Source organism: Erythranthe guttata, chromosome 6, assembly GCF_056151865.1.
Source record: "Erythranthe guttata isolate IM_541 chromosome 6, IM_541, whole genome shotgun sequence".
In the NCBI taxonomy this organism is placed as follows: domain Eukaryota; kingdom Viridiplantae; phylum Streptophyta; class Magnoliopsida; order Lamiales; family Phrymaceae; genus Erythranthe; species Erythranthe guttata.
The window spans coordinates 9,423,590-9,436,342 of record NC_142538.1 but is presented as its reverse complement, the minus strand read 5'-3'; the positions used below and the strand labels follow the sequence as shown (position 1 = coordinate 9,436,342).

The window sequence follows — 12,753 nt, the reverse complement described above, 5'->3', positions numbered from 1 at the left end:
TGTTATATGAATGTGTCGAAAAATTACGAGTTACACAATGTGTTTAGGATTTATAATATACAAATTAATAGTTTTGGAACTATCAAATTATAAAAAGAATTAGAAAATATTAAATATTAATTGTTTGTTTTAACTGATTTATAATATAACATAAGTGTTTGTAGCTATAAAAAGAAATAGAAAATATTAAATATTTCGAAATAAAAATAATAATCTCAAAATATCAAAATATAGGGTTTCAATGGCGACTCCGGGTAGGATTACTGTCAAAGTTTTCGTGTACATAGAAGACCAGATTGTTTATGATGGATTGTCAGTGAATTATAATCAATCTCATCATACAGTCGTACGAGTGAAACGCGATATATCTTTCTCAGACTTCTTGGCGAAAATATACTCACGTTGCCGAATAGATAGAAATGAATTTGTGTTATCGGTGTCGGGCAAAATATCACGATGGTATCAAAATCAGTGGAGCGAGATAGTTTCTCAGATAACAAGTGATGATGATTTATAAATCTATTTGCACTCGGATGAAGGAAACGATTCCATAGATGTTTATGTTGAGTCTCAGCCTATATACAATCATTTGATGCCTTCACAATTCAGTACATCAGAGCCTCTCTACTCCCCTTCGAGACCTTCACAATTCAGTACATCAGAACCTCTCTACTCCCCTTCGAGACCTTCACAGTTCACTACATCAGAACCTCTCTACTCCCCTTCGAGACCTTCACAACATTTTGATTTGAATGAAACGTACAATTCATTTATGCAAACAAGTCCTGAGTTAGTTGCGGTTACACAAGGGTTTTCTAATATGGGCTTTGAAGCGGGGCCATCGAGGCATTCTTATCAAAATCTTGGGGTACATATTGGGGAATCAAGTGGCATGAGAAATGCTCATGAAAATTTTGATCTGCCTAATGAAACTCGTCATTGTGATAATAATGATGACGATGATCCTTTCGGAGACGCACATGGTACAAATGTTCGAAGCGACTCTGAACCCTCCGACTATGGAGACGATGATGATAGTGGTGAAGAGAACAATGATGAGAATATCGAAGTTGTTGATGACGTTGTGCAAACAATATCGCAGACAAAAATTCCATCAACTCCCCATGTTCATGTCAACAATCCATCATTTGCAGAACCTCCTACTCAGTTTTATGATCCACCTTCGTTCTACTCTCTGTCATTTCCTGAAATCCCAGCCGATTCCATTGATGTTCTGTCGGGTATGTGGTCAAAATTTTATGATAGCAGCAAAGGTACTCTCGAAAAGGGGATGATCTTTGATAGTAAAGCAAGGGTCATTTCAGCCGTTAGAGACCACTCCATTCGATTTGCCAGAAGAGAGTTTCAAGTTATCGAAAGTACAAAAAGAACTTGGAAAGTTATCTGCAAACACGACACTGAAGCAAGACCTTGCAGATGGAGGCTAAGAGCATCAAGAATTGGGGATAGAGGACAATTTAGAATTGGGATCTACGATGGCGATCATAGTTGCGGTATGCAAGGGATGACAAACAATCATGGCAACTTGAACATCAATTATTGCGCCGCAATTCTATTGAAAAGTGTTCGTGAAAATCCAGTTTGTGAGATTTCAAAGGCAAGAGAGATTGTGACCGCGCAAATAGGATATGAGATATCCAACATGAAGGCATGGTACACTTTGAAGCGATGCAGAGAAAATGTATATGGAACATGGGAGAGTTCGGTCCAGAAGTTGCCAAAATTTATGAAAGCACTACAACAAAGGAATCCAGGCACAGCTGTTGAGTGGGAACATCACGCGACAAATCATCCATCGAAATACATAATCAAATACGTCTTCTGGGCCTTCAAGCCGTGTATTGATGGTTTCAAATACTGTCGTCGGGTGATCAGCGTCGATGGAACTCATTTGTACACTAAGTACAAACATAAGATGTTGCTTGCTGTGTGTTTGGATGCGAATCAACAAGTTTTACCACTTGCGTATGCAATTGTTGATGAAGAGACCGCAAGTGCATGGAAGTGGTTTTTCAATTGCATTGACAAACATTTACTTTCGGGCATATCAGATGGTATTTGTATAATTTCGGATCGAGGTTCTGGAATTTTAAGTGCCATCGATTCAATGCCCGAGTTTACGCCCCCTCGCATCACCCATCGATTTTGTTTGAGGCACGTTTGTTCAAATGTCAACGCCAAGTTTAAGAGCATTGTGGTGAAAGATTTTTGTTACGCTGCTGGAAAACAATCTCAGGTTTGGAAGCTGAACCGGTATTTGGACAAGATTGGGGAGGAAAATCCCAATGCACACAGATACTTGATGAACATGGATCGAGAAAAGTGGACTTTAGCACATGATGGAGGGTCTCGACGCGGTCAGCTGACGACCAACTTGTCCGAGTCCATTAATGGTGCTTTGAAAGGTGCTCGTAAACTGCCTGTCACAGCTATTGTGGATTTTACATTTCATCGAGTGGTTAAGCACTTTATTAATCGAGTTGCGAAAGGTAATAAGTGGGAGCAATCGGGACAACGATGGACCGAATTTCCATTGAATAAGTTCAAATTATGGGAGGAACATTCGACGACCCATTACATGAGAAGGTTCAATACTGGCAACTACGCTGGTGAGGTATTCACCAGGGCAAAACCTCAAGGAGGTGGAGGAAAAACACACTGTGTCGATCTCAGTGCCAAAGAATGCTCATGTAATAAGTGGACCTTGTTTGGGATTCCTTGCTCTCATGTGCAACATGTATGTCGTGATTTCCGTTTGGATGCCGAAACTTTGGTTGCCGAGTACTACAGTGTTAGAAACCATAAGAACACATATAGTGGCGTGTTTCACCCTTTGCTGCCTGAAATGTGCTGGGAGGATGCAGATTTTGAGTTATTTCACGATGTTACCCTACGGAAAGCTACACGACTGGGTAGGCCAGAAAGTACTCGTATTCGTAACGAAATGGACCGACCACAAGCGCGTGCTAGAAGAAAATCTCGGGCAACACAAGAATCACACTAGTTATTTTATGTGTTATGTTATGTTATGTTATGTTGTGTTTGTTATGTTATGTTATGTTATGTTATGTTATGTTATGTAATGTATGTTATATTATGTAATGTATGTTATGTTATGTTGAACTTTAATTGTTGAAATAATAATAATAATAATAATAATAATAATAATAATAATAATAATAATAATAATAATAATAATAATAATAATAATAACAATAATAACAATAACAATAATAATAATAATAATAATAATAATAATAATAATAATAATAATAATAATAATAATAATAATAATAATAATAATAATAATAATAATAATAATAATAATAATAATAATAATAATAATAATAATAATAATAATAATAATAATCATAATAATAATCATAATCATAATCATAATCATAATAATAATAATAATAATAATAATAATAATAATAATAATAATAATAATAATAATCATAATCATAATAATAATAATAATAATAATAATAATAATAATAATAATAATAATAATAATAATAATAATAATAATAATAATAATAATAATAATAATAATAATAATAATAATAATAATAATAATAATAATAATAATAATAATAATAATAATAATAATAATAATAATAATAATAATAATAATAATAATAATAATAATAATAATAATAATAATAATACTAATAATAATAATAATAATAATAATAATAATAATAATAATAATAATAATAATAATAATAATCATAATCATAATCATAATCATAATAATAATCATAATCATAATAATAATAATAATAATAATAATAATAATAATAATAATAATAATAATAATAATAATAATAATAATAATAATAATAATAATAATAATAATAATAATAATAATAATAATAATAATAATAATAATAATAATAATAATAATAATAATAATAATAATAATAATAATCATAATCATAATCATAATCATAGTCATAATCATAGTCATAATAATAATAATAATAATAATAATAATAATAATAATAATAATAATAATAATAATAATAATAATAATAATAATAATAATAATATTAATAATAATAATAATAATAATATTAATAATAATAATAATAATAATAATAATAATAATAATAATAATAATAATAATAATAATAATAATAATAATAATAATAATAATAATAATAATAATAATACTAATAATAATAATAATAATAATAATAATAATAATAATAATAATAATAATAATAATAATAATAATAATAATAATAATAATAATAATAATAATAATAATAATAATAATAATAATAATAATAATAATAATAATATTAATATTAATAATAATCATAATCATAATCATAGTAATAGTAATAGTAATAATAATAATAATAATAATAATAATAATAATAATAATAATAATAATAATAATAATAATAATAATAATAATAATAATAATAATAAGATTCATCTTATGTGCTTTCACATGAACTTGAAACAGGATTGAAATGGAGAACGCTGTATACGGTCCCCGAGATCCCTCACTTCTGTATCTTCAGAATGATCATAGATCAAGTGTTTTGACAGAGTCTAATATGGATACGACCATACGAGTCAGACGAAGTGATCATGGGATATGGAGTGTCTTTCATAGGCCGCACAACCCTCATCCTCATCCTCGGGTGTTATCTTATTTAGTCCAGATGAAGTTATATGGTGTATATCGATGTCGACGTATGCAAGCAGATTGGGGACTTATCACTGCATTAGTAGAGAGATGGCGCCAGGAGACTCACACATTTCACTTGCGTGTAGGGGAGGTGACAGTCACGCTACAGGACGTGGCGTTGATATACGGACTACCGGTTGACGGACGTCCGGTCATAGGAGTTGATACTCATCGTAGGACTCGTGAGTGGCAGCAGTATTGTATGACATGGCTGGGATTTACACCGGATTCATCAAAGATAAAAGGATCGAAGTTGAACGTCAAAGCCCTTAGTGAATATTTAATCAATAATCCCGTTCTTGATAATAGTACATATGCGCACCTTATTCATTACACTCGAGGGATTGCTTTTCTCATAGTAGGGGGGATTATGTGTCCCGATCACACTGGCGACTCTATTCCGTTGATGTATTTGAGACATTTAGAGGATCTTGATGTTGTCACTACATATAGTTGGGGTAGTTGTACTCTAGCAGTCCTCTACCACGAGTTGTGCAAAACATCGAAGATATCTGCAAAAGAAATCAGTGGTCCTGTTCAATTATTACAGGTAACATATGAATTACTTATATAATTTAGTACATTAATACATTTAATTTGTAGTTTATATTATAAAAAAATTATATTCTTGTTTTATTTAACAGATATGGGCATGGATGCGGATTCCTCCATCAAGGCCCATACCTACTCTGGCAAAATGGGACACAACACTTGCGTATGCAGGATATGAGTTTCCCATACCATCTTACGGTGCACGGTAATGGTTTTAAGATTTATGTTAATTATTTTTGCATTATTTTTACGGTGATTTGTGTATTAATATAAGGGTTTGTTTGAGCCACCTTCCACTATATTTTTCTAACATTTTCAGTCAATTTTACTTGAAAAAATTTGATATTTTTCTTTTTTTCTTCAAAACATTTAATTACTTAGATTTTTTTTAAATTTTCTAAATAAAACTTTTTATTTTTGTCATTTTGAATTTCTTTATTTTTTTCTTAAATGTCTTCCGGTAGTTCAAATTCTCAACAACAATATGATTTTAAAGATGTTTGTAATATTGTTATAAAGATGCTTGAGTAGGGGTATTATAGTCATATTTGGAAAAAAGGTACATGGGGCATATGATACAAAGTTCATAGTAGTGGGGTATTTTTGTATTTAACCTTATCTTTATTATTATCTTTAGTTTAATATATAATAATATATCACAGGTGGACTAACCATGTCAGCTTCATTGAGACTGGTGCACATGTTCTTCGTATTTTTAGGATGATGTTGGATCAGATGCTCCCAGATCAGTTTATATGGATGCCATATGATCTGGATGATCCGGAGTATCAGGCTGTAGCTGGTGATTCGGCGATCGCATGTTCAGGTATATGGATATCGAGAGTCCCCCTGATATGCTACGCAATTGTGGAGATGCATCGACCAGACAGAGTAGTACGTCAGTTCGGGATGGTACAACCCATACCTGAACCTCCTGAAAATACTGAGACAGATTTCCGGATGCACGTCAATGCTAACCGTACAGGTGCTACCAACCGAGATTGGAGTCTTACACATGTTTCGCATGTTACCGCTTGGGATAATAGACTCAATTATATTATTGATTATGCATATGCCAGTGACAGTCAGACTACAGAAGATGGTTATTTTGAGTGGTATGAACTGCACACACGTCGTTTCATATCACCGATTACCCCATCTGATCGTACATGATTTCAGGTTGGAGGTCAGATTTCAATGGATACAGTGGTACGTATTCAAATTTATTTATTATAAAATTTTGTGTATTGTATAGTTTTTATTAATGTATGTCTTCTGAAAATAAAATATTTCTTATTACTTATTTCAGATTCAGCATCTTCGATCGTTGATTGTTTCTGTTGATGGCGGAGACATGCCCCGGGATGGCTATCGTTCGTATTTACCGACTCTCAGAACATGTCTTAATGTCTTAGAGTCTCGACACGGAAGTCTCGACACGGACCTTCAGATAGGCCTCAATCTAAGATGCCTTATACTCAGACTCACCCTCAGACTCAGACTCAGATACCACTATCTCAAATGCCTCAGTCACAGACTCAGATGTACGCTGGCGAGGCAGAAACTTCTTCTCGTGCATATTATCCGGCATTCGATAATTATACAGATCCTAGATCACACGGGCATCCATCCGGTATGTTTAGTACCTTTGATTTTATTTTTAATACTATCTACAACTGTGAGTGTAATTATAATCTCGTTGATGCAGATCCGTACACCCCATACCCCTACTTTAATCCGAATATGAATTCGGAAGACCCAGTTCATTTGGGGTTTACGCATTAGTTTTCGTCTACATCGCGACCGGTAGATCATCAGATGACAACTATTCCTTATTCTCAATCCGCAAATTCTTCGAGTGATAATGAAAATGATGAGGATGAACAAGTTGGTAGAGGGCACAGGACTAGAAGGCCCCCGAGATGTGTCACCGGAGGTCACCGTCATTGGTGATATTATTATTGTAGTTTATATTGGTTATTTATTAAAACTTTTTAGTATTTTAGTTATTCAATAAAAAACAAATTAAATAAACTAAAGGATTTAGAGACACAAAATATTTCCCAATAATTAAGCATTTTATTTTTATTTAATAAAATATAAATTAAAAAAATATAATATATATATATATATATATATATATATATATATAGATATATATATATATATAATTGACAAAATAGTTCTTTATTTATAATTTATGCAAAAAAACTGTTCATTTCACAAAAAAGTAATATAACTGATAAAAGAGTTCTTTATTTCTTAATTTTTGTTAGGTTATAATTATTTAACTTTGTATTATTTTATAGTGAATTATAAAATAAATTGCATAAATAAATCAAGGAAATTTTTTAAAATACAGCATATAATTAATTTAAAATTAAAATTCAATTAAGTATTACAATTTAACAATAAAAAGAATTAAGTAAATTTAAAAAACCTCAGCTCAAATCCAGCCGTTGATATAAACACAATCCAATGGCTGCTAAAAGGCGTCGTTTTGAATGACGCTGTAATCCAGTGTGGCGGGTCAAAGGGCGTCGTTTTGAATGACGCCTTTTAAGGGCCGTCCGATTGCCCAGATTAATCTCGGACCGTCAGATTAAGAGGACAAAATAGGAGATCTGGCCGTCAATCGCAGCTCAATCCAACGGTCGGCAAAGCGCGTCATTTTAAATGACGCTTTATTGTATTTCTGTAATTAATTACAAAATCACCCCAATTCTCAAAAAAAAAAAATCCGAAATATTGTAAAAAAAAAATGGCCCAATTTTGCTATCCCCTTCAGTAATTCAATTGTTTTTTCGAGAGTATTTTGGCTGCAGAAAAAGTCGTAATGGTTTTCTTGCTTTATTTGTAATCTTTGGTTCTGCAGTTTTTCTTTTGTTTTTGCTTTTTTTTGTTTTTTTTTAGCTTACTAAATTTGTGTTAATAGATGTTTTTAATGTTCCAATAGGGATAATTACAGTTTTGGTCCACCAAGTTTGCACGTTTTTCACTTTTGGTCCCTCATTTATCGTCGTCAACAAAATACACTCTAATGATGTCACATTTTATCACATTTAGTCCCTCCGTCTGTTTGACCGTTAAGTAGTAACGGTCAATTGTTGAATTTGAGATTTTTCTTTGAGAAAATTGCAATAAGACCCCTGTATTCTTTCAAAATATTATAAAAACCTCTAAAAGTTTATCCAACTATAATTTAACCCCAATTTCATCGACTATCAATTTTAACCACTGACCCTGATTTTTAAAAATTTGGTAATCCAACGTTGACTTTCTTTTTAACTCGGTTGACTATTTTCTCGATTGATCTTTTTTTGCCGCTGTTGACCGATGTCGAATGTCGGGTTAACATCGTTGACATTTTTTTTTCTTGATTTCTATTTTACTTTTATTAAATTGTTGAGTAAAGGAAAAATATAATTGTAAAAATTTCAAAGCTAATAATCGGCGAGAAAATAATATCATAAAAAAGTCAAAATAAAGAAAAAAGGAAAAAGTCAACGCATCTCAATGACGGAAAAATTTTAATACAAAAAAAAAAGATAAAAATTAACGACCGGTGTTAGCCCCAAATACCGTTGTACTAGAGTGGTTATATCATTCCAAATTACTCCGCACATATTAATTCATCTTCTACATATTTTTTGGGACGAAATTTGGGATGCACCGGTGGTTCTACGAAGAAAATTTTGAAGGGAAGAAATAATGAATTTTAATTTTTTTTTAAATTGTATCTAGGCCCTAGAATTTTAGATAAAAACTCTGTTAGAAGGTTTTAATTTTAATATTACGATACTAAATATTAATATAGTATTATTATTGTGTTATACAGTAATTGTGTTGATCGGAAAAAAAAGTCACATGAAAAAGTTCGAAAAATCAAGAAAAATAAAAAAAAGTCAACATTGTTAACCGAGAATACAATGTCGGTGAACGGCGTACAAAACAATATGAAAAAAAATCAATGCCGAAAATCAACGGCGGTCAACGGTCGATGTAATGGTTGTAAAAATCGGGGTCGTTTGTCAAAATTGATTAAATGATGAAATTGAGGTTAAATTAGGGTTGAATAAAAATTTAGGGGTTTTTAGAATATTTTAGAAGAATGCAGGGGTCCGAGTGCAATTTTCTCTATAAAAAATTCCAACTTCAGCCCTAATTTAATAGTTGACCGTTGCTTCTTGACGGTCAAACAGACGGAGGGACTAAATGTGTTAAAATGTGGCAACATTAGTGTGTATTTTGTTGACGCCGATAAATGGGGGATCAAAAGTGAAAAACGTCCAAACTTGGGGGACCAAAACTGTAATTATCTATATTCCAATAAGAAGAGAAGATTTGTATATCTTTTTTTACATTTGTTCTTATTCTCTGTAGTGAATTTTACTTTTTAGTCATATGAACTATTATGTTTGTAGTTCATCAAATTCGTGGCCTTATTGATTGTTATTATATAGGGGCATGGGGCTTTAGTAACCATTGATCTTCTTGGAGTATTTTTGTTTCATTTTACTTCTTATTATTGGTGGTGCTCATTAGTTAAAATTTTCCTTTTTCTTTTTTTGCAGTTTTAAAGATATAATGTGTTATATTTATGCCGTAATAATTTTTATTTAGATTTTTTTAGCATATGTTAGTTTTGCATATTTTAATGTTTTTATATAATCTCCGTCTGTTTGAGCCCTTTTGTTGTTGCTCTCTGTTACAGGCTTACATCAAATAATTAGAGTTGAATAGTTGTAGCAACTCTTAGCACCATATATGGTACCTCCATCCTTTTTTGTTCTTTGTTATTTTGCTTACGTGAATCTGTTTTTGAAAACAAAATCTCTATCTAGCTTGCAATTAATATTTGATTGCATTATTTCCATCAAAATTTGGTTATTCATCTTGAATTTGTTTGAAAAGAACTTGGTTAACTCTTGCAATATTGAAAGTTTCTGTAGTAATTGAATTGCCCACAGAGATCTAAAGCCACCGAATATCTTGGTAACATTCTTTCATTTTTTCCTCTATTATGTTGATATTCTCTTAAACCTTGCTTTGGTAGATACTCCCATTTGTTGGTATATATCAAATTTCCTCCATTACAGGCCAACAATGCAACCTGATATAACTTGCAAGAGTTTATGGTTGAGCACCAATTTATTCCTTAATCTGTGCTGCTAATTAATTATTGTTATTTGTCCTCTCACGGCTCACAATTTTCTGCACTTATCACGACTCCAATCAGTTCTTCAGCAATCAACATCCCTCCCCTCTCATTCACCTTTATATTCCTATTTATGTATTCCTTTTTTCCTTATTCGACTACTATTTATGGGTTGTTGGTCGAGAGCAGTGGAAGAAGAATAAGATTTTTTCTTATACAAGTTATTTGTCTTAGTTGAATAAAAACACATGAGAATACTTGGCAAATAAAAACTTACAAAATTCATCTTATATTCTATAAGTCCCATAAAATTCACAGAACCAGTGAGAGCTAATGCCCTTGCTGTCATCTGTTCATTAAATTGACCTATTTCTCACGGCGTTTGCACGAGCAGTTTGAAGAGTTTGTTGTCCACTTTCTTTTTGTCTAAATGTCTGAATTTCTTTAATGAGATTGCAATCGGTTGAATAGTTTAACATTTTCGCAAGAAACTTATCTACGTAATTTTGAAAGTCGTTTGACATGTACATCTTCAACAAAAATGTATATCTTTTTATTGTGGAATTTACGGGGCTATTGTAAACAGATGTATGTAATTTTTATGGAGATGTTGTGCAATTAGTTTTGTTTGCATCTACCGAATAAGTTTTGTTTGCATCTTCTCAATTTTTGTTTTTAGTTTCCATCTTTTTTTTTTTTTCATGTTTGGTACATTTACATTTTCCAATTTTCTGATCGTCCGATCAAACAACAAATATTGACTCAAATTTCCTTTTTTTTTTTCTTGAGATTTTGCCTGCGTTTCTAGGAACAAGGTAAATTTGAACACAGTTATGGTTTACACATTATACAATTATTAAATTGTTTTTTCAATTTTCTTATTCAAAATTTTATTATTAAGAAGGATTTAGATATTTAAAGGAGTGTCATGTTCAAATTTAACCTCTTTTTTTATGAACTAAAAGAATCTTTTTTAGTGAAGTAATGACGTTCTTAATTGTGTTACATTATCCAAAGTATTTAAAATTGGAAGAATGATTTTTCTAAATCAGAATTTACTTTTTTTTATTATTATACTATTGTGTTCATAATTACAAGTTTTACTTATCAAACTTTACTGACATCACTTTGATTTAAAATTTCACATAAAAATAATATTTACTGTAAAGTTTTACAAATTTTGACAGTGAATTTGTCTGATTATCTGAAGTTATGATTTTTTGATATAATTTTTGGCCGAAGGATTAAATTTTACATACTTCCGTTGTTTATTATTTTTCACTAATCAATTTAACATAATGATTTAGAAATATAAAGGAGCATTGTATTCAATTTTATTTTATTTTTGGATGAAAAATTAAGACATATTAAATATATATACCATAAACATATTTTGGGCAGTGACAGATATGCATTTGAGTATCTATTCTTAGTTGTGTTGCATTACACAAAATCATTTAAAATAGGAAAAAATGCACATCACCTCCTAAAAAGTTCTATTTTTGCACTTTACCCCTTCAAAATTTTAAAAACTGAATGTCCCCTTCAAAATGTTATTGTTGTTGCATACTGCCCCGATAGCGAAATTTCGATGGATCATTCATCGGCATTTGAGTATTTTTGTTGCACATTGCCCCTTTATATGTACGTTACCCCTTAAACACATTATCTTTTTACACATTGCCCCTATAAAATGTTATTTTTGTTGCACAATGCCCACCAAATATTGGCTTATGGGGCAAAGTGCAACCAAAAAAATATTTTTAAGATGGATTATCCAAAATAATATTTTGTCCTTTAAAATTTGATTAGTGACTTTTTAGATCACTATTTCCTTTACCTTTTTACTATCCTGTATCCATAAGTACGAGTATTACTTATCAAATTTTATGTCCAACATCGTTTTTGTATAGTTAATTTTACTGTGTTTAACACTAATATAGTTAATATTACTGTCAATCACAACAATATTGTTGTTTAAATCAAAACGAAAAAAAAGTCAACACTGGAGACCGACGGTGACGGACGAAATTGTCCATAAAAATGTGTTTTGGGTCAAAATTGAATAATTTGTGAATTTGGGGTCAAATTGAGTTTAAATTAAATTAAATGATGAAATTAGAGCATATTAAAGTATGAGGGGCTATTTTAGTCTTTCACAAAAATCTGGACCATGTGTGGACTTTTTTGTAAAGGAGTTTATTGTCAGGATCTCTTTAGGAATAAGTACCCATTGATGGGCTTATTTGTAAAGACCCCAAATCAGATTACTAACCTGACATGCTAAATTAATCACAACCCGCTTCCGTGTGTA

General features: G+C 31.1%; 1 protein-coding gene across 1 annotated transcript; it reads left to right on the top strand.

Moving 5' to 3' along the window:
* Window positions 1-820: 820 nt before the first annotated feature.
* Window positions 821-3,025, top strand: LOC148770110 (uncharacterized). The gene has a single exon (XM_088818987.1). The coding sequence runs from the start codon at window positions 821-823 to the stop codon at window positions 3,023-3,025; it is 2,205 nt and encodes a 734-aa protein (XP_088675113.1).
* The last annotated feature ends 9,728 nt before the right edge of the window (window positions 3,026-12,753 follow it).